Source organism: Pongo abelii, chromosome 5, assembly GCF_028885655.2.
Source record: "Pongo abelii isolate AG06213 chromosome 5, NHGRI_mPonAbe1-v2.0_pri, whole genome shotgun sequence".
Taxonomy (NCBI): domain Eukaryota; kingdom Metazoa; phylum Chordata; class Mammalia; order Primates; family Hominidae; genus Pongo; species Pongo abelii.
This window is the reverse complement of record NC_071990.2, coordinates 164,381,718-164,409,713: the sequence shown is the minus strand read 5'-3', so window position 1 is coordinate 164,409,713 and position 27,996 is coordinate 164,381,718. Positions and strand designations below refer to the sequence as shown.

The following is a 27,996-nucleotide window of genomic DNA, read 5'->3' as shown; positions in this document are numbered from 1 at the left end:
CTAGCAAGACTAATAAAGAAAAAAAGAGAGAAGAATCAAATAGACGCAATAAAAAATGGTAAAGGGGATATCACCACCGATCCCACAGAAATACAAACTACCATCAGAGAATACTACAAACACCTCTACGCAAATAAACTAGAAAATCTAGAAGAAATGGATAAATTCCTCGACACATACACTCTCCCAAGACTAAACCAGGAAGAAGTTGAATCTCTGAATAGATCAGTTTTTCTTTAAGAAAATAAAGGTTATCATAAATGATTAAAACCTTAGAAAAGTGAATGAAATCTTTTCACTTAATTACAGAGGAGTGGCAAAGTTCATTTATTTAACTTTCATATGTTGACATCTATTTTTGTGTAATAGCAGATCCCTGATTCCCATTTATAGAGATATAGTCAATTTGGATTAAAGAAAGACCTAAGTGTAAAAAAATAGTAATCGCCTTTTAATCAGCATCTGCAAATTTTTTAAGTGAAAAAGTAAACAATGGTTGCTTTCTTCTAAGCTGGCATATAAGGCATGAAGAATTGTTAGAAGTTTTTGTTGAAAGTACTTGTTATGTATAAGCATTTACAAAGCTTAAACGTCACCTCATGATCACCTCGCAAAAAAAGGTCAGGGCAGTCTTTGATTAAAATAAAATAAAGACTCGTATTTTGATTTCAGTTTAAGCTTTATTTTTATTTTTAAAATGTGCTTATTAAGTCCCCAAAAACAACAACAAAATAAAAGCCCCAGAGAGTAAGAATGTAATGCCTAAGTCAAGGAAATGATAGACAGTGTCAGGAACTGTGAAGCATCTGAGATTTTATCCCTCTTGCAGGCTGGTCACAGTTTCATGGATGCTGATCTTGAACTCGAGATGCCTTTGTGAGAAATCATATACAATCACTCAGCTGGTGCCGAATCTAATTAACAGCACACACTTGTGAACCAAACATTGGCCCCAAGACATGATATTCCTGGGTCAGGGAGCTGGATAGTTTATTACTTGTCCCATAGCAGTAGCCACATTGTCAGCATCTCCAGGCCCCAGTTTCCACAGGGCAATGTGAAGTGGCACCTGCACACACAGCAGGATGTGTTAAAAGGAGAGGAACCTGGAGCTCAGGGAACCCGAATCTTTTATTACAGACGGGAAGCACTTCTGCCCTTTGATCCAGAGGGAAACACTACCTTTGTCTTATAAGGATGTTTCCTATACAAACCCCCTTGGAAAGCTAGTCCAGCATAGAGGTAGTGAGGTAAGATTGCAGAAGGCAGGAGACCCATGGAGAATATCTCCTAACAGAAAGATTTGGATTTTGTTTTTTATTAGACAGTGTTAATATTACAGTAATTTCATGCAAAACTTTGTGCTTGGAATAATCTTGAGTATAATTGTGGTTGTATTTCCATGGTTAAGTAATCGTTTGCAATAGGTTAGGAGCATTGTCATCATTTAATAACAGAGGAAACTACAAGGAGAGTTAAGTGATTTAATACAAACTCAAGCAGACCCTTTGTATCAAAGTAAGTACTAACATGCTCAAAGATGAGTGTTTTTCTTTTCATTTTTAATTTTTAATTGTTTTTTTGAGACAGCGTCTCACTCCATCACCCAGGTGGGAGTGCAATGGTGCTATCTCAGCTCACTGCAACCTCCTGTCTCAGCCTCCCAAGTAGCTGGGCTTACAGGAGCCCACTACCACACCCGGCTAAGTTTTGTATTTTTAGTAGAGATGGGATTTCGCCATGTTGCCCAGGCTGGTCTCGAACTCCTGACCTCAGGTGATCCACCCACCTCGGCCTCCAAAACTATTAGGATTACAGGCATGAGCCACTGTACCTAGCCAAAGATGAGTTTTAAACATACTGCACTAAATAAGGTTTTCATTCAACTCCTAATTTTGCAGTTCAAGTAGATAGACTTAAAATTATCTCATGGATCCGTAATATTTTTGTTCAGTTTAAAATTTGGGAAGTAAGCAGCCATCTATTGAAGGATATAATTATCATTATGGATGGACTTGTAGAACAATTTGTGATGAGAAGGCAAGATACACATTAGCCCTCTTAACCCGAAAATATAGCCTCACATTTATATTGGGGGAGACTATACATGTACACACACATCCACACATGTATACACACCATACACACACACACACACACATTTGTTATAAAAGCCAGGTTGGAATGAAATGGGTCTGCTGTTTCTGATAATTCCATCAATTTACATGGTTAAACTCGAGATGCCTTTTTGAGAAACCATATACAATCACTCAGCTGATGCCCAATTTAATTAACTGCACACATTTGTGAACCAAACATTGGCCTCCATTGTGCAGTTCATAATCATAAAACAACTTTTAGAATACCTTTCAATTCAAAATATAAACATGTAGATATTTTGACATTTTCCTTTTGAATTTTCTGATAGCCAGGATATTTTTGATTAGTTACCATGTTGTCTTAATATTGAAAGATGAGTTATTTGCTTTGTCCTTTTGTGTAATAGAAAATTTAGCCTGTTAAAAGTTTCATGGGATAGCTCCAGAGTTCTCACAGTTATACAAGACTCTGCCTGCTCTGCTCACTACTGCAAATACATCCATCCTATAATACTGACAACCTCTTGGCTAATGAAAATACGCTGCTGTTGTCTAAAAGAGTAATTCCTAAACTGTGTCTTTAACCTGTAGCAATAAAAAACAAATCTCTACCTGGAAATCCCCTACTTATTTTTCTCTATCATTCCTATATTTTCCCTTATCTCTGAAATATTTTGAACTACTCCAGCTTTTAGCCACTCTTCTTCATTCTCTTTTTTTTTTTTTTTAGACCAAGTCTCAGCCTGTCACCCAGGCTGCAGTGCAGTGGTGTGATCTTGGCTCACTGCAACCTCCACCTCCCAAGTTCAAACGATTCTCCTGCCTCAGCCCCTCCAGGTAGCTGGGGTTACAGGAACGCACCACCACACCTGGCTATTTTTTGTATTTTTAATGGAGATGAGGGTTCACCATGTTGGCCAGGCTGGTCTTGAACTCTTGACCTCAAGTGATCCACCCACCTCAGCCTCCCAAAGTGCTGGTCTCTTCTTTTTTTCTTTTCTTTTTCTTTCTTTCTTTCTTTTTTTTTTTTTTTTTTTTGAGACACTTTCACTCTGTCTTCCAGGCTGAAGTGCAGTGGCACAATCTCAGCTCACTGCAGCCTCCACCTCCCAGGTTCAAGTGATTCTCCTGCCTCAGCCTCCTGAGTAGCTGGTATTACAGGCGTGTGCCACCACGTCCAGCTAATTTTTGTATTTTTAGTAGAGATGGGGTTTTGCCATGTTGGCCAGACTGGTCTCCAACTCCTGACCTCAAGTGATCTGCCCGCCTCGGCCTCCTGAAGTTCTGGGATTACAGGTGTGAGCCACCACGCCCAGCTTCCTTTTTTATTCTTCATTCTTAAAACATTTGGTGTGGTACGCATGGCACAAACCCTAATATAGCATGTATCATATTCTTGTACATAATTATGTTGTAATATCTCTGTCCCCAGGCTGTGTTATTCATTTTTGTAATATCGCTTTCTAGCACTGTGCCTAGCAAATAGTTACTTATTCAGTAAATATTTGTTGACAGTAAGAATTGAGTGAATTTTAATGTCACCAGCAATTAGGTCTAAATCTTATTCATTCTTCCTTTAAAGCATATGGAAATTAGAACAGTGTGAGTAATTTGAGCAAATTATTTTTCTATATTAAAGGTTGAAATATGAGTCTACTTTTTTCATACTATTAGTACTATTTCAGGTTCTTAAAGCACTTCCAGGTACAGCAACTGTGAGATATTTAACAGAAAAACTTTGTCACATTATAAAAACAAACTCTAAATGCGAAAGATGATGTTTACAAATTTTGTAAGTTTCTTCTCATGATTACAGTTTTCTCTAATAGATGAAAATAGGGGAAAAAACATTTAAAGTGAAGTGAATGCACATTCATTCATTCCCTTATCCCAAAAGTACTAAGTCACAGTGTTTTGCCAAATACTTTAATAAGTGATGGGTATACAGAGATTTGGTTGGTTTTATTTTAGGGAGGGACAGCAGGGGAGATACAGTTTTACTAAGATATAATTCACATACTATAAAATGCACACATTTAAAGTCTAAAATTCAGTGTTTGTTAGTATATTCACAGAGTTTTGTAACCATAACCACAGTCAATTTTGATTTTCATCACTCCCAAAAGAAACCCGCTTCCCTTTAGCAGTAACTCCTGTTTCTCCCCGAACACTGTCCACCACCACCTTAGGCAATCACTAATGTACTCTCTGTGTCTATAGATTTGCCAACTCTAGACATTCAATATCAATGGAATCGTACAACATCTTATGACTGGCTTCTTTCACCGAGTACAATGTTTTCAAGGTTCATCCAGGTTGTGGGATGAACCAGCACTTCATCCTTTTTTGTTGCTGAGTAATATTCCAATGTATGGATACAACAAACACATGCATATATCATTGGTTAATTGATGGGCATTTGGGTGGTTTCCACCTTTTGGCTATTAATAATAATGCTCATAGGGACATTCATGTGCAAGTTTTTATTTGGACATATTTTTCATTTCTATCAAGTATATACCCTAGGAGTAGAATTGCGGGATCATATGATAACTCTAGGTTTGAGCATTTGAGGGACTGCTGGACTGTTTTCCAAAGTGGCTGCAGCATTTTTACATTCCCACCTGCAGTGTGTGAGATTCCAACTTCTCCCTATCGAGATTTCAAAAGAAGATTTTAACAAATATTCCCAAATAGAGCTTCAGAAAGTAATGTCAGTGATTACTAGAAAGTTCCGAATCATTTTTGAAAATGTGGCTACTTTTTATTGTTTAGTAGTAGCTGCTAACATTTACTGAGTGCTTACTATATACTATGCATTAATCTAAGAATTTTACATGTAGTGAGACATTTCATACTTATAACAACTCTGTAAGATACATGTTAACAGTATTTTTACTTTTGAAGATATTAAAGCAAGAAAGTTGAGAAGCAGACACTTAAACTGAGGTAGTCTGGCTTGAGAGCCTCTGTATTTGCCACTGGCTTAGATCTCTGCTGCGAAGTTAAAAATACGCTCGTAAATGTAATTTTGTATTTAAAGATTAAGGATAAAATTGTATTGTGAATTTTGATCTACGGGCCAAAGACTTCCTTTTACTGACCATCTAACTGACAATTTCATTAAGTATTAATTAATAATTTTTGCTAAGTTGATATAAGATATAAGGTGGTAATTTCTTGTACTAATATTAGTATTATCTTTTTTTGGATTTTAAATATTATTTATAACTTTTCAGTTCAGGGGAGTGCCATTATCTATCTAATAAGTGCTTACTATGCACAGTCTTCCAAGCAGATTGCATGTAGTATCTCTATAGTAATATGATGCTGCCTTTGGACTGTATCTGCTTCAATATTTTTAATGCATGAATCAGTAATTTCTGTTGGCTCACAATAAAAGCATTTATTTCTGGCCAGGTGCGGTGGCTCATGCCTGTAATCCTAGCACTTTGGGAGTCCGAGGAGGGTGGATCACCTGAGGTCAGGAGTTCAAGACCCGCCTGGCCAACAAGGCGAATCCCATCTCTACTAAAAATATAAAAATTAGCCAGGTGTGGTGGTGCACGCCTGTAGTCCCAGTTACTCGGGAGGCTGTGCAGGAGAATCCCTTGAGCCTGGGAGGCAGAGGTTGCATGCAGTGAGCTGATATCATGCAACTATACTCCAGCCTTAGCGACAGAGTGAGACCCTGTCTTAAAAACAAAACAAAAACATTTATTTCTTCCTCTTCTTTTATTTTACTCAATATAAGTCATTTAATTTTATTCATTTTCTTTATCCTAAAATTAGTGAAATAAATTTATCCTGTTGTTGCATGGAAAATTTATGGATATTTTAAAAAAAGAGATAAAGTTACAAGCTGCCACTGGAAAAAAAAAAAAAGGCAACAAAAAGCTGAGACTAATTAATTTTACTCACAGAGCCAGCAAGCTATCCCATCTCTGGGAGGAAAAGACGTGTATTGGAAATATTTAACAGTGGAATATATTTATATAGTACTATCTTTTCCTTAAAGTAATGCTCCTGTCTGGGGAAATATTTTTCTTAGATATTCTTACAAACCTCTATTAATTTAAAATTTTTTGTTTGTTTGTTTTTGTTTTTTTGAGATGGAGTCTCACTCTTATCGCCCAGACTGGAGTGCAGTGGTGCGATCTTGGCTTACTGCAACCTCTGCTTCCTGGGTTCAAGTGATTCTCTTGTCTTTGACTCCAGAGTAGCTGGGATTACAGGCACGTGCCACCACGCCCAGGTAATCTCTTTTTTTTTTTTTTTTTGAGGTAGAGTCTCACTCTATCACCCAGGCTGGAGTGCAGTGGAGCGATCTTGGCTCACTGCAACCTCCACCTCCCAGGTTCAAGCAATTCTCCCTGTCTCAGCCTCCTAAGTAGCTGGGGATTACAAGCATGTGCCACCACGCCTGGCTAATTTTTCTAATTTTAGTAGAGACTGGGTTTCACCATGTTGGCCAGGCTGGTCTCTAACTCCTGACCTCGTGATCCACCCACCTCAGCCTCTCAAAGAGCTTGGATTACAGGCATGAGCCACTGCACCCGGCCTAATTTTTGTGTTTTTATTAGAGATGGGGTTTTGTCATGTTGGCCAGGCTGGTCTGTAATTCCTCACCTCAAGAGATCTGCCCACCTCGGCCTCCCAAACTGCTGGGATTACAGATGTGAGCTACCATACCCGGCCACAAACCTCTTTTTGATTGAAGCAACTGAGAAATATAAAATTGTTTGAAAATTGTCTATATAAAAATGAGCAAAGCAGTATTTATAAAAAATACTTCATCGTTATTAATAAGACAAACACAACACACTCATTACAGTGTGAGCCCCAGAGTTTGTGTCTGCATCACTGAATGGCTATTTGGTTTCAACACCTGACTCTTAAGTTTGGGGTTTTGTGTAGTTTTTATTTCTTTGCTCGTATTAATCAGCCTCACTGTGATTTTAGCTTCTATTTCTAAAGTTAGTAATCTGAAATTATTTTGCTCATACGTATTATAAAACACCTTGAGAAACCATATACTTCCTTGCACATTTTTAAGTTGATATACAAATTTTATTATAGGTTTAAGTAGTTGCAATATGGTCAGATTATAAATATTAAGGTTAAATTATAAAGCAATTGCATCATTTTAAAAATGTTTTCAAGGGGATATTAAAACTGTTGATTTGCCCTTCACTATCATCTTGCTAATAATACATGTAAAAGGTGATTTTTAATAGTCTGAAATTTTATATTGTTTTTTTTTTACAAACTTTTTCATTTCTATTCTACTCTCCTGCATAACTTTATTCCAATGTAATATAGTTAATCTTCATTATTCATGGGTTCCATATTTGCAAATTCACCAACATGGTAAAATTATTCATTGCCCTAAAATCAGTACTGGAAGCTTGTAAGGTCATTCACAGAAATGGCAGAGTTGTGAAGATTTGAGTTGCTCAGTAAGCATGTTCTCAGTTGAGGTTGAGTGTTCTGCTTTCTTGTTTCAACTTTCGTACTGCAAACAAATGCCCTTTTTGAGGTCTATGTAGTGTCATGTTTTTCATATCTTGGTGCTTTTTATTGGTGATTTCCTTGTTCAAAATGGCTCCAAGCATAGTACTAAAGTGCTGGCTAGTGTTCCTGAGTTTAAGTAGGTGATGATGTCCCTTATGGAGAAATACACGTTATAGAAACTTAGTTAAGGCATGAGTTATAGTGATATTGGCTATGAGTGCAATGTTAATGAATCAATAATATGTAATAAACAAGCTGGCTTTAAACAGAAACACACATAAAACAAGGTTATGTATTGACTGGTGGATGAAAATTTTGTAACCAGAGGCTCAAAGGAACCTCACCCTGTGTTTTTCCCCTAGGAACAATGCTTTAGTATTCAGCAGTTTACTGTTCGTGGTGACTTTACAGACTGCAACTATAGGCTATAGAAAATAACAAGAGTCAACTATTTTTTGTTTTAAATATCTTTACACATCATCCCAAAATATATCTTTGCAACAAAAACATGTATAAGAATTAAAGTTTATGATATATTTTTAAATTCCCTTGTACCATAAGCCTTAGTATTAATTTCTAGTGAATTGTGATATGTCATGCTATTTTTAGTATACAAATCACTTAAAAATATAAATATATATTTGGGTGAATGGTTTCTTGGTATTTTTGACAAATAATTACTAAGCATAAAAATATTAGAAATAAATCCCTTAATTAGATGAATGGGCTTATTTTTATGCATGGTAACCTGTCTGTGGATGAATATTACTTATTGCTGGAATGAAATAGATTCAGCATCATTTTGTTCTTCCTTTTCATTGTTATGGGTGTAAGTCCATGTTCTAACTAATAAGTTTATCGGAATAGAAGAGATTTTATTATAGCAACTTCATTCTTTTAATGTCTTCAAAATTGTAACAAAAATTTGTTAGTAATATTTGTTATAATTACTCCAGTGATCTATCAATTTATAACCCAATTGAATCCATCTTTAATTTTGTTGAAAATAAGGATTTGAAGCTAATTACTTGGGAAAAAAATTATATAGAGACATTCACCTATTCAATTTCTAGGAAATGTATCAAATATATTTTATAAAGTTTTTTTTTTAACTCACTTAATTTTTCTTGCCATTCTATCATTTAGAGGCATTTTGTTCAATCTGATAAATTTTGAAACATTGGGAAAAACTGAAATATTCTTCAGTTTAATACACTTTTGTCAATACAATATTTATAATAAAATTATTTTATTTAACATTTTTTAAATCAAAGCCTTGGAGCTGCATATTCCATTTGTGGAAAGTGACCGCCTTTTGACATGATGTAAAACCAATCTTTATCAAATCAGACAGCCAATAAGAGTTAATTTTTCAGAAAAAAATGGGCCCACATAGCCATCTTATATCTGTCAAGCACCACATAACACATTTCAGTCACTGAGAGACCACATATATGATGGTGGTCCCTTAAGATTATAGTACCATATTTTTACTGTACCTTTGCTATACTTAGAGAAACAAACACTACTGTATTATAATTGCCTACAGTATTCAGTGCAGTAGCATGCTGTACACGTTGCCCTGGGGCAATAGACTATATTATATAGCCTGGGTGTGTAATAGGCTATATAATCTAAGTTTGCATAAATACACTCCATGATGTTTGCACAATGATGAAATTGCCTAAGAATGCATTTCTCAAAATGTATTTCCATCGTTTACTGAAGCATAACTATACTACGGAGGGTAGGTGGATGGATGGGTGAATGGCTGGCTATGTGGATGTGTGGATGAATGGACAGATGGACAGATGGATGGTTAGGTAAGAGAGGGAACTTTGCCAGAAGTTTGTCTCCTGGGTGATATAAGGTACCGTCATCTTCAGTATTATAGACAACAATCTTAGCTCTGATCTTCTGAGACCTTCCATAAGGAGGAATTACTTCTTTGGCAATACCAAGGGGTAGAAGAGCTAGGAGAGTTAAATGAACATGACCATCTCTCTTGTCCCTCTTTGCTATGTATCTGTATTCATAGCAACCTACCCCAACCCACGCGCTGATAACACAGTCCGAAATGGCTAAAAAATACATCATTCCTAATGCCAACCTTTACCTTACTCTGAAAGAAATAAAGCTCTACTGTGAGTTAACAGGGCTTTGGTTAAAAGAGGCTCCCTGTTCCCAGTTGTTCAAGGCGTTCTCCTTTAACACCCTGTTGTGGTGCACCGGAGCCACCGTGGGGGGGCGGGTGGAGATTGAGTGTATTCCTTTGTTTTGTGAAGTGAGAGAATGTTGATTTCGAAGGGAAGCTGGGACAAAATGATCCGTCATGAAGCATCAGCCTTAAATGTGTTTCCAGACATATCTGTGTGTGAGGAATAGGAGAACTTTCCATTGGCACGTCCCATATGCCCTCAGGGTGACATACAGTCCAGTGTGAAAGCCACTGATACAGAGGAGGGAGTTCAGGACCCAAGATTCTTTTTCCTGCTCCTTTCCTTACGAGTTTTGGGCAAGCCACTTTTACTCTTTTTGCACCTGTTTCTTTATTTTAAAAATAGGAATAGTAAATGGTTTCCCAATTATCTTTCAGTGCTATTGTGAAGATTAACTGAGATGATGTCTGTAAAAGCACTTTGAAAATTGAGAGCTCTATTTAAACAGAAGATATCATTATCAGTAGACTAACGTCACTTTAGACCAATTACAGTTTACTATAAAGTGTAGTGGAACAGAACTCCATCGGGAACACTTTTCTTATTTAAAGAAAATAAATGGTACATTTTTAAAACCAAACATTAATATGGCACAATTGACGTGATAATTACAATAATTTTTACACCATATGTTGGACCTGAAGTAAGAGTCAATAATTGTTGAAATTTAAAATGTGCCTAGGCACTCTTCTAAATACCTTTCTTATATTGATTTATTAAATTCTCACAACAACTTTAGGAGGTAGATACTATTATTATTATTTTTGATGAGGTACAAAGTATACTGAGAAGGTATACCTTATGAGACACAAACCCTCTCTAGTTATCATCCAGTCTTTCTTCTCCTTTCCTTTTCATCTCCTTCCCCAAAGAGTTTTGCCCTTATTATTATGTCCACTTTCTCATCTTTTTTTTTTCTCACTCTTGTTGCCCAGGCTGGAGTGCCATGGCGCGATCTCAGTTCACTGCAACCTCTACCTCCTGGGTTCATGTGATCCTCCTGTCTCAGCCTGCTGAGTAGCTGGGATTACAGGCGTGCACCACCATGCCCAGCCAACTTTGATATTTTTAGTAGAGATGGGGTTTCACCATGTTGGCCAGGCTGGTTTCAAACTCCTGACCTTAGGTGATCTGCCCACTTCAGCCTCCCAAACTTCTGGGATTACAGGTGTGAGCCACCGCGTCTGGCCAGATATTATTATTATTGCCTATTTTGTTGGTAATAAATTGAGGGATAGAAACTGTGTGACATGCTTACACAGTGGGTTAGGATGGGACAGAGCTATTCTGTGAGCCCACACAGAGGGTTCTAACATCCATGGTCTTAGCCACAGTATACACATCTTATTATATAGATTTTCAGTTGCCTTTTTCCTACCTCTCATTCTCCATCTCCCTTAATGTGATTTCTACTAAATAATTTTAAATGTGGAAGAATTAATCAAAGAATAAAAAAAGAGTGTGTTGGGGAGAGAGAGAAGGAAAAAAAGAGAGAGGAGGGAATTCTATTGGAGATACACCCTCGTCAAAGAACCAAAGCTGTTTCCTTGAGGCTATGCGCGATGTCTTCAGCAGTTGCTATGTTCTAAGACCAGGGTCTCTTACTCCCTGAGGAGGGTAGGAAGTCCTCATTCTGTTTCCAGCCAGGGAACCTGGAAGTGGCGGGAGACCTTGACATTCCCAGTCTGGCCCAATGGAGTACTGGGCACCTCTCCCACCTCAAGGAGGGAAGGAGTGGGAAGTCTTGGGCTATGATTCTTGAGCCTTGCGATCCACCTTTTCAAGTGATGGCAGCATAGTCTTAAGTTTCTCTCTTTTTGTTTTTCAAAATAGTTTTGCCTTTGAATCTATTTTTTGTGATATTAATAATATTGTCACCCCTGCCTTCTTATGATTACATTTTGCTTGGCATATTTCTTTTTATTCATTTATTTAGAAACCATTTGTGTCTTTATATCTAAAATGCAGCCCTGTAGACACAGTATAGCTGGACCCACTTCCTTCTGTCCATGTAGTCCCTGCCTTTTAATTGGAGTGTTTACTTCATTAAAATTTAATGTAATTATTGATGTGGTGAGTTCTGGTCACCAGTTTATTGTATTTTTCTATCTACCTCTCTATTTTTCTTCCATTCTTCATTATCTCCTGCCCTTTTTGGAAGGATTATTTCAATATTTTTTGGAATTCCATTATGATTTTTGTTTGCTTTTTGGGTCAATATTTTTATGCATTTTGATTTTTACTATAAGAAATATAATGTCTGTCCTTAACTTCTTAGTCTCTTCATTGTTAATATTGCTCCACTTCATAAAATAAATAAAAGACCCATATTTACCCCCCACCTATTATGCTATAATTGGCATACATATTATATCTATATGTTGTAAACCCCCCATGGAATAGAATTCTTGCTTTACCCAGTCATCTGCATTAAATAAATTATGTTGAATAAAGCAAAAAAATTCCTACCTAATTATCTTCTGTATTTAGCATTTATGATGCTTTTACTGTTTCTTGTGAATTTGAATCTCTGTCTTGTACCATTTCACTTCAGTCTGAAGAGTTTATTTGATATTTCTTGTAATATGAGTCTGCTTGTGATAAATTATCTTAATTTTATTTCATCTTAAAATATCTTTATTTTGTTCTCATTTTTACAAGGTATTTTCACTGGATATAAGCTTCTGCATTGACAAGCATTTTTTGCTTTTTGTTTTCTTCCTGAACTGTAATGTTATGCCTTCACTTCTGGCCTCCATTGTTTCTGACCAGAAGTTAACCCTTAATCATGTCATTTTAACCCTGTATGTGACAGACAAACTTTTCTTGTTGTTTTCAAAGCTTGTTCCTTGTCTTTGGCTTTCTGTAGTTTGACTGTGCTATGATTTGCCTTGACACAAGCACGTTCATGTTTATCCTGCTTGACGTTTGTTGAACATCTTGAATATGTAAATTTATTTATTTCATCACATATTAAAATTTGAGGGCATTATTTTTTGAATAATTTTTCTGCCCCATTCTTTCATTTTTTCTTTGTGACTCCAACAACATATATATTAGATCATTTGATATTATCTAATATGTCCCTAACATCTATTCATTTAAAAACAATTCTTTATTCTTCACTAATGCTTTCCTCTTTAATCTCCATTTGGGTATTAAATTCATTTAAACCGATTTTTATTCCAGGCAATTGTAGTTTTAGTTCTAGAATTTCTATTCGATTCTCTCTCTCTCTCTTTTTTTTTTTTTTTTTTTTAATAGAGCTAGGGTCTCACTGTATTGCTCAGGTTGATCTCAAACTCCTGGGCTCAAGTGATCTGCCCGCGTCGGCCTCCCAAAAAATTGCTAGACGTGAGCCACCACGCCCGGCCTGATTCTTTTTTATAATTTCTATTTCTCTGATTATCTGTCATATCTTTCTACTCATTGCAAAATTTTTTTTTTAACTCCATTAAGGACAGTAATACTACTAGCTGCTTTAAAATTTTGTCTCCTAGTTTCAAAATTAGAGTCATTTCAGGGTTTTGTCTCACTTGATTTTCTTTTCTCCGAGAATGGTATACTTTCATGGTTCTTTGAAATGTTAGATACTTTTAAAATTGTATCGCAGACATTATAAATGTAATTACTGGAGACACTGAATTCTGTAATTTTTTCTCCAGTGACCCTTGGTTCTTTGTTTGTTTTGGAAGACATTTATTTTGGTTGATCTTGAAAAGAAAATCTGTTCTTTGGGTGCAAGTCTGATCTCCATCTAGATCTTTTTATATATATATATAAATATTTATTTTACAACAGTTTTAGTTTTACAGAAAAAGATGCAAAAATAGTACAGGGAGTTCCCATGAACCCCACACCCAGTTTCCCTATTTTAAACTTCTTACATTGTTATACTACATTTATTATCATTAATGAATGAATGCTGATACATTCTTATTAACTAAAATTCAAACTGTATTTGGATATTCTTAGTTTTACCAAATGTCTCTTTTCTTTTCCAGGATTCCATCCAGGCTACTGCATTGCATTTACTCATCTCCTTAGGCTCTTAGACTCTAACAGTTTCCAAAGACTGTTCTTGTTTTGGATGACCTTGAAAGTTTTGAGGAGTGCTGGCCAGGTGTTTTTTACAACGTCTCTCCATTGCGTTTTGTCCGATGTTTTCGTGAAGATTAGACTGGGGTTGTGTGTTTTTGAGAGAAAGCCCACAGAGATAAATTGCATCACATTGTGTCAAGGGTAAACATGATCAAGATGACTTACCACTGTTGATGTTGACCTTGATCACCTGGCTGCAGTAGCGCCTGTCAGGTTTCTCCACTGTAAGGTTGTTTTTGTTCCCCTTTCCATGCTGTATTCTTCAGGAGGAAGACATTGTGTGCAGATTCTGTAGTTTACATTCACAGGGTCATTTACATTCACAGGGGCGTTATAATCACAGGGGTGTTATAATCACAGGGGCATTTACATTCACAGGGGGGTTACATTCACAGGGGGGTTACATTCACAAGGGGGTTACATTCACAGGGGCGTTTACCTTCACAGAGGGGTTACATTCACAGGGGCGTTTACATTCACAGGGCGGTTACATTCACGGGGTGTTACATTCACAGGGGCGTTATAATCACAGGGGCGTTTATATTCACGGGGCGTTTGCATTCACAGGGGGGTTACATTCACAGGGGCGTTTACTTTCACAGGAGCGTTTACAATCACAGGAGTGTTTACAATCACAGGGGGGTTACATTCACAGGGGCGTTTATATTCACAGGGGCATTTACATTCACAGGAGCGTTTACATTCACAGGGGGGTTACATTCACAGGGGCATTACATTCACAGGGGCATTTACATTCACAGGGGGGTTACATTCACGGGGCGTTTATATTCACAGGGGCATTTACATTCACAGGAGCGTTTACATTCACAGGGGGGTTACATTCACAGGGGCGTTTACATTCACAGGGGCATTTACATTCACAGGAGTGTTTACATTCACAGGGGGGTTACATTCACAGGGGCATTACATTCACAGGGGCATTTACATTCCCAGGGGGGTTACATTCACAGGGGTGTTTACATTCACAGGGGGGTTACATTCCCAGGGGGTTACATTCACAGGGGCGTTTACATTCACAAGGGGGTTACAATCACAGGGGTGTTTACATTCACAGGGGGGTTACATTCACAGGTTCGTTTACATTCAGAGGGGCATTTACATTCGCAGGGGCGTTTACATTCACAGGGCGTTCATATTCACAGGGGTGTTACACTCAAAGGGGCATTTACAGTCATAGGGGCGTTTACATTCATGGGGCGTTACATTCACAGGGGATTTACAGTCACAGGGGCATTATACTTCACCTCCTTGAGCACATCCTTCCTTTAGCTGAGCAGCTTTGAGTCTGATAATACACCTTCGTCATTCAGGGGTTAGCCAGAGGCGTGGGTAGACAGAAAATTGGGTTTCTCTTTCTGACTCATTTTCTTCTGTGTCTCCTCAGAGGCAGGTGTCCCAGTCTTGGTGTTTTGTTTCTTCAGCCAGAAAAACTGTGGCTTTGCAACCAAAGTGCCTGCTGGCCCACATGCCATGTGCACGGACTGCACCTGGCTTCAAGCCTAAAGCTGTGAGAATGGGCACTCCCTTTATGTAACTGTACTCCTCCTGATGTGGACCGCCTAACTAGAAATCTTCATTTTTTTTTGTTCACTTTTCTATGGCCTTTCAAGAATCTGCTTTCTTTAGTAAAGTCCAAATTTTATAGTAGTTTTTTTGCAGGAGGGTTGATCCGATAGCATTTAATAATTCATGATAAAAGGCAAAAATCCTGGCCTCTGTGTGTAAGGGGGAGATGAAATGAGGCTTTCTGTCACAAGGAACTTCAAAGACAGGAATCAAGAATTATGAAACAAGCTATTAGAGGATGGTATCATACAGCATATACTCAAGTGCTAAATGAGTATGCAGGTAATAGTTATAAAAATAAAAATAAAATGTAAAACAAAAATAACAATTAAACAATAAAAAACTAGCTATAAAAATGCTTGTAGCTAGTAATAATGCAGATCCTTATAACAACCCAATGAAGATGAAATTGCACATGCGAGGTCCCTTGACATTGAGCTATGAGTCCAAAGATGCAGTTCTAGAGATTTGTATTCCACCACAAATTATTGGGTAGGGAAATAGATTACTGTAGATGGGATTAGGTTAGAAATGAAGGACTACCCTTAACAAAATTTATTGATGGATCAAAGAGGGTAGGAATAAGGCAAAGCACTAAGACAGGTGTAGGAAGAGAATGTTTATTTTATTTATCTACTGGACATCCGTGTAGGTATCAAATGCTAGTAGATGCAATTATCTGAAGTTCCAGTGAGGGCCAGGCATGGTGGCTCATGCCTGTAATCCCGGCACTTAGGGAGGCTGAGGTGAGTTGATCACCTGAGGTCAGGAGTTCGGAACCAGCCTGGCCAACATGAGGAAACCTCTTCTCTACTAAAAATACAAAAATTGCTGGGTGTGGTGGTGGGCATCTGTAATCGCAGCTACTCGGGAGGCTGAGGCAGGAGAATTGCTTGAACCTGTGAGGCGGAGGTTGCAGTGAGGTGAGATCGTGCCACTGCACTCCAGAGTGGGAGACAGAGTGAGACTCCAAAAAGAAAGAAAGAAAGAGAGAAAGAAAGAAAGAGAAAGAAAGAAAAAGAAAAGAAAAGGAAGGAGAGGGAGGGAGGGAGGAAGGAAGAGAAAGAGAAAGAAAGAGAAAGAGAAAGAAAGGTCCAGGGAGATGGCAAGTCTGGAAATAAGGATTTGGGAGTTGGTGACATATCCATTGCATTACAGCCACAGGATTAGAGGAGGTCACCTGGGAGAATACACAGATTCAGACTCCTGGGATACTCCAAAATCTGCAGGGCCAATAAAGGGAGAGAATCCAGAAGAGGAAGCTACAAAAGTATGTCCTCTTTTGTAGGGGAAACCAGAAGGGTGCACTGGCGGGTGCCAAGAGAAGAAAGGATGATGAGAACAGAAGCCAACTATATTGAATGTCCCTGGAAGGTCAACCTGATAAGAACTGAAATGTGATGACAGGATTGAAGTGTAGAGCTCATTGCTTTACCAAGAGCAGTCTTCAAGTGTTGGCTCACAGAAGAGTATAAAATAAAGAAATGGAGACCAGGATGATAAGAAATTCTCAATAAAAATTTCTGTGTAGAAAAATGGGGTAGTAACCGCAGGAGGGTGTGAGGACAGGTTGGTTGGTTTGTTAAAGTTAGGGAATACTAGATTTAGTGATATTTCTCAAAGGTGAAGAAGAAACTTCCCAGGCAAGAGACATTTGGAAACGTGGAGTTACTTTTGAGTTGCTGCAATTAACCGGGGCATGTCCCTGATACTTACTGGGCTGCAGGTGGAGCTGAACATCCCACGGAGCTTAGGACACCCTCTCATGAGGAAGAATTGCCTGCCTTCAGTGCACTGAGTCCATTTTTGTGCTCATGTTAATGGTCTATCTTGGGCTGTGATTTTCTTTGGGTCTCTCAGCAAAAATGTCTAAGGCATCACATGATGTTATTTGCCATCTAAAAGGACTTCACCGAACCTTTGACAGTTCTGGACATGACTTTGATTAGTCCACCTTATGTCACCTGTATTCTGCAGAATCAATCACTGGAACCAGGGGAATGCCAGGCACAGGTTGGCTTGCATCATCTATGAACCAATCATTTGACCAATGACAAGGAGGATGAGGCTGTGCTGATGAATGACATCGCTGTTCTCAGTGCAGGAGGTGGAATGGCTGCTTGAGGAGCAGCCAGAATCATTTAAGAATCATTAATTATTGATATTGACTACTATATTTATAAAGTTTATACCCTGGTCAGACTTGGTAAATAAAATTGTCTTAAAAGAAATATAAGGACCCATCCACCAATAACCCCTTCCCCTCTTCCCTCCCATTCACTTCCTTATTCTCTGGGACTTCTGAACCCTGGTTAGGGATATCATAAAAAAGGAATCTGGATATACCTCGTTATGTTTTTTATCATCAGTGCATTATGATGTTGATTGATAATACACATGATTGATAATGTTTACTGGTATGTTGTTTGTTTCTGATACTATAGTATACGTCATTAAAACAATTATTAAAATAATGCATTCCCAAGCTTTTAATATATAGTTAAACTTTAGAAAGTGGAAGTGAGCCATATTCTCTATCATATCTCTTGGTCTCTGGAAGTTTTCTGTCCACCAAGAGGAGCAGAATCCAGAAAAATTAGCTACTTTATTTAGTATTTACCCACATCCTATCTAATCTCCCTTAGTTACCATGCAAGCAAAGGACACTGTTTTAATTAGCTCTACCTCCTCTAGGTGCCTAGAATAGAGAACTATTTTTGGAGCATACACTTGCCCAGCACAAGGAGGATAGGCCCTGTACTAGTCTCTTTCTGAGATTTTCTAATACATCCATAATCTCAATAAATCTTGCGTAACAGACATTGGTGTTGCATCCCTTATACCCATTTATTAGAACAGGAAGCTAAGAGTCAAGGTGGCCAGGTAACTTGTCATAAAATTGCAAGCGTTACAACCAGCATTCAAATTTCTCTTTACGTAGCTCTAAAGACGTTCTGCTTTCTGTGACTTTAAAGACGTAGTATGTGGGCAGGACTGGGTACTTCCCTCCACTCCTGTTTTGGAAATCATGGCTGGAGTTCAGGGGCTGGTACAGATGGGACATGACATGTTTCCCACATATGTCCGAAAAAGGTTGAGACCCACTGCAAATCACATTACTGCCATTCAGCACCAGCCATTTTTCATATAATGGCACTTGATTATGAACTCAGTGAGTTTCTTAAGATGTTTTTTCTTGTTCATGCAAATGTTTTAGTTGGTCAAATATTATGTATTTGGTTTATCTTTCCATTTTAAATTTATATTGTATATTAGATTTACTGTTAAAAATATTCATATCTGTGGTATTTATGATTTATCTAAATTGAGCTGACGCTTTAAATCTGTAACTTTTCTATTATAGAAAAAACTTGTATACACTTAGGATTTCAGTAGTTGTACAGAGGTATCTTGAATATTTTTTGCAGCTTCCCTTTACAAATAATTCTTGTCCTTGCAGTGGGAGTTCCATGATTTGAACCCCTGGAGCAAAATCAAACTTAGGATCTCCTGGAATTTTTATGTGGTTTTATAGCACCTTCGGCACAAGTTTCAGCCAATTCTTCCAACATTCCTTCCTATGGTGTTTTACTTTAAATCTATTCTCACTAATAGAAAATGAAATTTACAACTGGGATCATATCTTTTGTCCCTGTAGCCCCTAACTTGTCGTGTCTTATCTGATGAATTGGTTGTCTTATGGTCTCTGATCTGAGGATGCTGTGAAGATACCTCAGGGCTTCCAATACATTTTTATTTCTTCCCCTCTATTTTCAAAGGTGTCAAATGAAATTGACTTAAAAGTGTATCAAAAGCACCTTCTCCTATGTAATTAGTATTTTTCATGAATTTTCTTTATTTGGAGCACTTTGTCGCTGGTCGTCCTTCGTTTTTCTAAACACTTTCCGTGCTGGTCGGAGATGTCAGGCTTTTGTTCCTGTGGTGCCATCTGGGCCACCTGCCCTCACTTGAGCGTCATGTCTGTTTTGGGGCCCATGTTGTTCATGGTTATTGTTCACAGTCCTTTGCTCTTAGCTCCTCACTGGAGCTTTGATTTATTTGTACTGCGCACCCATATAGGGAATAGCTGATTTATGTCATAAAGCCTTTTTATTGTTATCTTTGTAATCATGAGAGATAGAAATGTGGACTTTTTTTTTTTTTTTTTTTTTTTTTTTTTTTTTAAGACAAGGTCTCTGTCACCCAGGGTGACTGAGTGCAGTGGCACAACCATAGCTCACTGAAACCTCTAATTCCTGGGCTTACACAATCATCCCACCTCATCCTCCAGGGTAGCTGGGACTGCAAGTGCATGCCACCACGCCCTGCTGATTGTTTAAAAAAATTTTTTGTAGAGATGGGGTCTCACTTTGTTGCCTAGGCTGGTCTTGAACTTCTGGGCTCAAGTGATCCTTGCCCCTTGGCCTCCCAAAGTGTTAGGATTACAGGCTTGAGCCACTGTGCCCGGCCTGGACTTTTCTTCTGAGATGGTTTCAGGAAGCCTATTTTAGTAGAAATGGAATGAGCTTTAGAGTTAGACTGAAATAAATTTGAAACCCGGTTCTATTAGAAAGTAATCAATGTCCTTAGAAAAGTGGGTACCATTCCCTGGGCCTTCGTTTATTATTCTATAAAATAAGGATAATAATAGGGACCTGACCAGATCACTGGGAGGCTTAGAAAAAGCATATGTAGAGCATAATGTCTGGCACATAGTAAGTGCCTGATTATTATTGGCATTGTAATGATTATTATAATTATGATGAGGTGGGTCATCTCACATTGGAATTGAGAAATAGCTATAGTACTATATTTAAAAGAAACACAGCAGTAAATAAACAATAGTACTTGCTGTTGAGGAGTTTATCATCTTTTAAAGAAGGCAAAATGTATATCAAAAACAGCTAAATGTCCATTATTTTTAAAGGTTACAAGACAATAGTTTTAAATACTATAAATGTTATTTAATGAGTCAAATAATATGGTCTGTGATTTATTTATGTTTTCAAGATAAGGAAACTGAGACCTAAAGAGGGAGGTTAATAGATTGACCCCTAGCATCCTAAACCAATTAAAGGAGTATGTGGGAATTTTTGCATAGGTCTTCCTAACGCTGCAGGATGTACTTTTAACCCCTGTGCTATCCTGCTTCCACGAGGAATGTGGTGAATATTATACGACGTCCATAGTAAATGCCACTGGTGCCCTGAATAGGGAAGATGAAGCTTTTGCAGGAACTGATAGCCAGCGGCTTCTTGGAGGAGGTCACACTGGAAGTGGGCCATACGGGCAGGCAGGATTTCAACAGGAAGAGGAGAAGGAGGGAGGTCATGAATAAAAGCAAGAAGTTGTGTGTAGCAGTTTTCTGTGATTTCTTTTTTTTCTGGGAGCATTTAGTTTAACAGAGTACACATGGAGACCGATGAAGAAAATGCTGGAATATATATAGGTTTGTGCTAGATGAAAGGGATCTTGGAGTCTTTCCTCACCAGCCAACAGTGTGAGACTTAAAGGATTTGAGTGGTGTGACATAGCTCTGTATTAATAAGGCTTATTTTGCAGAACTATGTAGGGCCTTTTGGAGGTGATGGAGTGGATCAAGACTCCAGTTGGGGGCTATTATGAGACTCTAGAAAAGATGTGATGAGAGTGTGACTTCGAGCAGTGAGAGAAAGAATGGAAAGGAAAGGGCAGCTGAGAGACGCTGAAGAGGTGGGACAGCAGGTGCAGTGAGAAGACAGCATGCAAACAGACTAGAGGATGCAGCCTGGGTCTCATGGGGAACAGTGGCTTCAATAAGACAAATGGTGTTACTAGCGTCCCCACCCCCTCCCTTCCAAAAAAAAAGGGCAAATAATTGTCTTCATAGACCCAGTGGAGCATTTTGGCCAGGACCATCCAAGTCTAGGGTTCTTAGCTGTAGCCCTGAGTGGGTCTTCACTCTGGTCTATAGAGCAGCTTGGATTTTTTCCATTGCTATACCTTGAGTGCTAACACATCGCCTCCTATTTTTATTAAGAGGGCCACTGTGGAGGGAGTGTGAGTGTGTACAAGCTGTCAGAGCTGAGTCTTTTCAATAAACTCATGGGACTCTTTCAATTCCAATCAAGCAAGTGTCCTGCTCAAGTCTCTCTGTTTCCCAGGATGGATGTCAAAGGGAGAATGCAATTTTGGTTTGCAGGTCACTGACGAATATGTGAAAGGGAAATCTCATGGGTAACTCTGTTTTTCCCAAATATTGCTCTATAGCATTAAGTTTTTTGTTATAAGTGAAAGAAAATATATACCGTTCACTGAAGTGCTGCGAGGGTTAAGTCGGTTGAGAAATGTTGCTATGGCCATTTAAGGGCTTAGAGTGATGCTCACTTTCTTTTCTCCCTTCCAATTTCCTTGGTCAGTGTTTGTCAGGTTCAACTCCAGCCATGGTTTCCCAGTGGAGGTCGATTCTGACACCAGCATCTTCCAGCTCAAGGAGGTGGTTGCTAAGCGACAGGGAGTTCCGGCTGACCAGTTGCATGTGATATTCGCAGGGAAGGAGCTGAGGAATGACTGGACTGTGCAGGTGAGTCTCCCTTGGCGGCCGTTCCTGGGATGCCGCCAGCTCCATTGCTCATGCCGCCTGCGCTGCCAATCTGACATTCATGCCTGAGATCTAATAGAATAAATAGTGCCTGGGGATTCCTTGAACTTTACTCCACACTGCTTCATTAATTCTGACCTTCTTAATTATGCATTAAAACAGCAAGCAGGAAAGATTGGAAGAACAACCACGAGTGAGAAAGACAGAGAGAAGGAACCCATGAACTAGGCTTAGTGAATAAATGTTTACTGACTACAGGAGCAGCAAGGCACGATTTCTGTGTCTGTTCAATTTCTACCTTACTTATTCCATTTGAATCTTAATGAAGAAGGATTCAAATAAATTGTTCCCAATCAGGCTGCTCAGTCCCTGCACTGTGAGGAATTCGTAACCCAATTGTGACCCCTGGAGGATAGTGAGGGCTGCTGCTATGCTTCGCTAGAGGAGGTGTGGGCTCCGGGTCCCATTGGCAACTAGCTTTGGGCACTCCTTGGCCAGGACTAGAATCGCACAGTTCTGCAGCTGATGGGGAAGGAAGCCTGGAGCACAACAAAAGTATACCTTTGCATTGAATTTCTCCAAGGTTCAGTAACATTGTCCCTGGAAATAGGCCCCTGCAACATAATAAGAGTGAACGATGCTGTCTTCTCTCCTGGCCCCAGCAGAGCTTCTGGCAGCCCACTGCTCCTAGCCCCATGAAAGCCCTACACACGTGTCATTCGGATTGGTGATTTTTGTAGGAATTAGGGGGACTGATGAGGTGATTGATAATACCACCATCACCTAGAACTAGAGACCATCTTTTGTTGGGGAAACTCGCAAATACAGCTCACCATTTGTTGATGTTATTTGTGAATGCAAGAAAGACGAAACGCTTTTGGGAATGGTCCCTGTGACTGTGAAGGACCCTGCAGATGTATGTTCCCCTTTTCTTAACCAGCATCAATTAATTGCACTCAGGTTTACAGCTGTGTGGGTATCACTGCTCCGCGCAGGGGGGCTCCTGGGTCAGAGTATACAAAGTCCATCCTTGTATCTGCATCGTTTCCCTGTCTCTTGTGGATGATGATATTTATGGCTTTTTAAAATGCTCTCAGAATTTGGGTATACAAAGAAGCTATAGAAATGCAAATTGTTCCTGTCATTCTGCATTGCATCTCCTGCTGATGGTGTTGAGGCACATACTCATTGTGCACAAACTGCTGGCCTCTGCTTTCAGAAAATTTGGTTTTATAAGGGAAGTGCATGTGCTAAAAAGTGTTTTGTTTTTTTTTTCTATTTCAGTCAACTAAAAAGATTTTCACTGTATCTGCCAACCTCTAAATCCAAGGATGGTTCCTTCACAAATAAATAATTTTAAAACAGCTCCTTGAATCAAAACATTTTATATTGCCAAAACCTTCAGGTTCTAAACTGCCATTTGTGCTCATTCGTAAAACAATTAGCGATTTCATATGTAGTTAGACTAATTGCTTCAGATGATTGACTTTGCAAACATATATGCCTAAGACATGTTGATTTATGAGTCTTTATTTTGACAAACACTTCTTAAGCACTTCCAATGTCCTAAGCTCCTCAGGGGATCCAAAAGAGAGACCTAACTCTGCCCCTGTTTTTACGGAGACTGCTCTTTATTTATGAGCCCTAAAACCAAGAGAAATATTAGATTGAACCATATGGGGCTGTCGTTTTTACAGGTTCAACAATTTCATGTGGTTCAACCTAATAGCTATAATATAAGAATATGAAACATAACTGCCGTATCGCACCTGACAATATTATGAAGTTTTAAAGGTGGAGAAAACACATCTGGTTGGAAGTCACCAGGAAGAACTTCATGGATGAATTGAATTGAGGTAGGATTCTGTAGATGGAGGAATGGGGGAATGAGCATAGAGAATGCTTGCCAAAAAGGATGGGTTCTTGTTCTTCTAGAACCTGAATAGAGATGTTGAAGATTGGACAAAAAATAAAATACGGGCTATATTTCACATAACCTTGACTAACTTGGCATTGAAGTTTCATTGGTGGGGAACTAGAGAAACATGGCATGCCATAGAAGGAAATGGGAAGTCTGAAGACCCGGTTTGGTTGGGGGAAGGATGCTGCATTGTTCCAATGTGATGGGAGTTGATGCCAGCTGAGTACGTGTGTTTGGAGATGTCTAGCTGGCTGTTGAGAACTTATGTCTGAGGACACTGAAAAAGAAAGGTTCATACTTATGGAACTTCTATTAACTCACAGTTAAATGATTTAGGTGCCGAGAAGTTGGCAAACTTTGTTCATAGAAGAGTTTCAGTGTAAACACTAGGAAGTTACACATGTAATTGCAAATTGATGGCTATGTTTTCTTTAAGTACAACTGGCAGAATTTTAGCATCCTTTGATATTCTTGTATAATCTTAGAACATATGTTTACAACTACTTAGTCAATACCTTTTAGTTACCCATTATCATTACTGGTGCTATATTTCACAGTATAAGCACAAAATATCTAATAATAAGTTGCTGCTGAGAAAAAGAAGATGGACCTTCCATATGAGCTACTTAATGCTTCCACTAATGAATGTTAAATATACACCTTGGTGTCCTGAAGAGAAGAAGAGATGGCTGGGGTGGTGTCTATGCTTGCTGGGTGTTTTCCTCCTGGTTTCATTTTCATTATCATAGGTGATATGAACATATATATTAGCTTATCATGCAAAATGAGATATCGTGAGTATAAAAGAAGACCCTGTCAATAATTATTCCAGGACAAAAGTTATATGTTGGGAGTGTCCTAGGAAAACTGAGGCAATGGTCACCCCACATACTGAGCAGTATCTCTCACACTTAGTTTCACCTTCTTTGAGGAGGAAATTAGTTTTAGTGCCTCACCCCAGGTACTTTGGGGAACTATAGCTTGAGACCACAGTCTTATGAAATGTCATAATTTTAAAAAGCAAGTTTGTCTATTTAACTGGCAAAGGGTATTTGTAAGATTATAATAGAATTGATGTCACATCTAAAAAATTTTCATAGAATTTTCAGTTCTGGAAGAGCATATCCACAGGCCACTTAGAGAAGCACTGTTAGAGTATAGTTATTTTCATTACACACTCATCTGTTCAGTTTTGTTATTGGCAAGACTTTAAGAACTTTAAAAAATTAAAGGAAAATGGAAAAAAATATAGACATTAAAAACGAATGATCTGGCACAGATTTTGCTTCTGGGAAGCTGGAGTAGGCATGCTTTTCCCTCTTCCTCCCAGCAACTACACTAAAAAGCCTAGACATTGCGTATTGTGCAGTTGACTCGTGGAGTCATGGTTAGGGGTGCCAACCACTATGTAGACAAAACTCATGTATACTTTCATCTCCCCTCACACTTTACCAATAGCCCGCTATTGACGGGAAGCCTTATTGATGCCATGAACAGTTGATTAATACATATTTTTCATATGTAATATGTACTGTATGCTTATAATTAAAAAACTGGAGAAAACATTAAGAGCATTACAAAAAGGAGAAAAGATACTTACTATTCATTAAGTAGAAGTGGATCATCAAGATTTTCATTGTCTTTGTCTTCATGTTGAGTAGGCTAAAGAGGAAGAGGGAGAGGAGGAGTTAGTCTTACTGTCTCAGGGGTGGCAGAGGCAGAAGAAAATCTTCATATAAATGGACCCATGCAGTTTAAACCCATGTTATTCAAGGGTCCACTGTACAAGCTTAGGAAGATTCTGAAAGTGGTGAGAAGAATGTGGACAGACTAGGGATTTTAGAACCCAAGGAAGAATACAGAGGTGAATTTCTTGAGTTTTCTTTTTGCCATATTACCTCAGATGTGGAACTGAAGAAACTGGCAACCTGGAAATGTCAAAATATGTAGACAAAAAGAAAAGAAAAGAGAAAAGAAGCGGAGAGGAAGGGAGGGACAGAGAGAGAGAGAGAGAGAGAAGGGAGGGGGGAAAGGAAGGGGGAAGCGAAGGGAGAAGGAAGAAAGGAAGGAAGGAAGAAATCCCCAACAATGGCCTGTTTTTTATCCAAAGGACTCAGAAAGGGGCTGCCTAGCAACATAGAAAACATTTAGACAATAACCAGTCTACTCCAGCCAAACGCAACAGAAAAACTGCGGCCCTATCCTCGTCCCCACCAACACTAGTAAAGGCTGACTGGAGAGGCTTTTGTTTGAAATTTCTGAAATAAAACACTCACTGATGGGTTTGACATAAGAATGGAAGGAACAGAGAAGAGAGTCAGTGAACTGGAAGATGGAACATAGAAATGACACGGTCCAAATGGCAAAGAAAAGCTAGGCTGGAAAAAGAAAAGAGGAATAGAGCCTCAGAGATCCGTGGGCCTCTAACAGAGCATTTAAAGTTTGTGTCGGGATTCCTGAAAGGAGAAGATAATGGTGGGCAAATGCTCAAAGAAATAATTGTTGGAAACTTCTGGTTTGCAAGAGACATAAAGTTATGGATGGATTCATAAAGCTGAGTGAATCTAAAACAGGAAAAACCCAAAGAAACCCACACCAACACACAACGTAATTCAACTTCTTAAAACTAAAGACAAATTTTAAATCTTGAAAGAAGCCAGATATCACACCTTCCCTATAGGGGTAAAATTGTTCTAATTACAGTGGATTTCTCATCAGAAACCATGAAGGCTAGAAGGAAGTGGCACAATGTTTTTCAAATGCTGAAAGAAAAGAACTGCCAACCTGTAATATTATACCCGTGAAAATGTCGTTCAGGAATAAAGAACAAATCAATACTTTTTGTTAGATAAAGAAAAACTAAGCAAATTTGTCACCAGCAGACCTACCCTAAAAGAATGGCTAAAGAAATTTTCTAAACAAATGGAACAACAAAAAAAGGAATTTTGGAACACTAGGAAGGAGGGAAAAACATCGTAAGCAAAAATATGGGTAAATGCAATGCACTGTTTTTCTCCTCTTGAGTTTTCTAGATTATGTTAGAGGGTTGCAGCAAAAGTTATAGCATTGTCTAATGTAGTTCTACATGTAGAAGAAACATTTCAGGCAAACATAAACACAGATGCAAGGAAAGGTAAGATTTCTAAACTTAACCTATAAAATAGCAACTGCAGTAGAGCATGACAAGTTAAGAATGTATAAAGTAATATCTAGAGTAATCGGTAAAGTAGGTAAACGGCTAAAATACAAAATAAAGACAACACCAAATGCTGGTGAGGATGTGGAGAAATTAGATTACTCTCAAATTGCTAGTGGGAATATAAAATGGTAGAGCCACTCTGGAAAAGAATATAGCAGTTTCCTAAAAAATGTCATATGTATTTACCAGATGACAGAGTTATACTCTTAGTTATTTATCCTAGAGAAATGAAGACATAGGTACACACACAAATCTGTATATGAATGTTTATAGCAGTTTTATTCACATTAGCAGAACATGGAAACAACTCTGATGTCTTTCAGTGGGTCAGTGGTTCAACAAACTGGTACCTCCATACCCTAGAATATTACTCAGCAGTAAAAAAGGAGCCGACTGTTGATATACAAAATATCTTGGATGGATCTCGGGAAATGTGCTGTGTGGAAAAGGCCCGTCCCCAAAGATCGTGCACTGAGTAATTTTATTTATATAACATTCTCAAAATGACAAAATGATAGAAATGGAGAGCAGATTCATACTTCCCAGTGGTTCTCAAGGGGGTGGAAACAGGTGAGAGGAGGGCGCGGCTGTGAAAGGGTAACAGAAGGGATCCTTTGGTGACAGCCGTCCTCTGTGCTGACTGTAACAATGCTTATAGTACAATTATAACATCTAGCTTGGCAAGATGTTACCAATGGGGGAAGCTGGGGAAAAGGTAGCTGGCATCTTTCTCTGTTATCTCTTACAACTGCATTAGAATGTGTAAGTATTTTAAT

General features: G+C 38.5%; 1 protein-coding gene and 1 long non-coding RNA gene across 3 annotated transcripts in view; one reads left to right on the top strand and one right to left on the bottom strand.

The window, feature by feature from the left end:
- PRKN (parkin RBR E3 ubiquitin protein ligase) overlaps positions 1-27,996 on the top strand; it is a 1,392,587-nt gene that overhangs the window by 264,886 nt on the left and 1,099,705 nt on the right. The window contains 1 exon segment of the mRNA NM_001132049.1: positions 21,919-22,082. Within this exon segment, the coding sequence (NP_001125521.1) occupies positions 21,919-22,082 (164 nt within the window).
- On the bottom strand, positions 29-26,941 carry LOC129060238 (uncharacterized). 2 transcript variants are annotated; one of them, XR_008526782.2, is made up of 4 exons: positions 25,920-26,941; positions 25,622-25,683; positions 21,808-24,298; positions 13,645-20,022 (listed from the first exon to the last, which is right to left on the bottom strand). It is a non-coding gene; the product is annotated as an uncharacterized LOC129060238 (long non-coding RNA). The 2 variants fall into 2 exon arrangements; XR_010140394.1 differs by lacking the exons at positions 13,645-20,022; positions 21,808-24,298 and adding an exon at positions 29-872.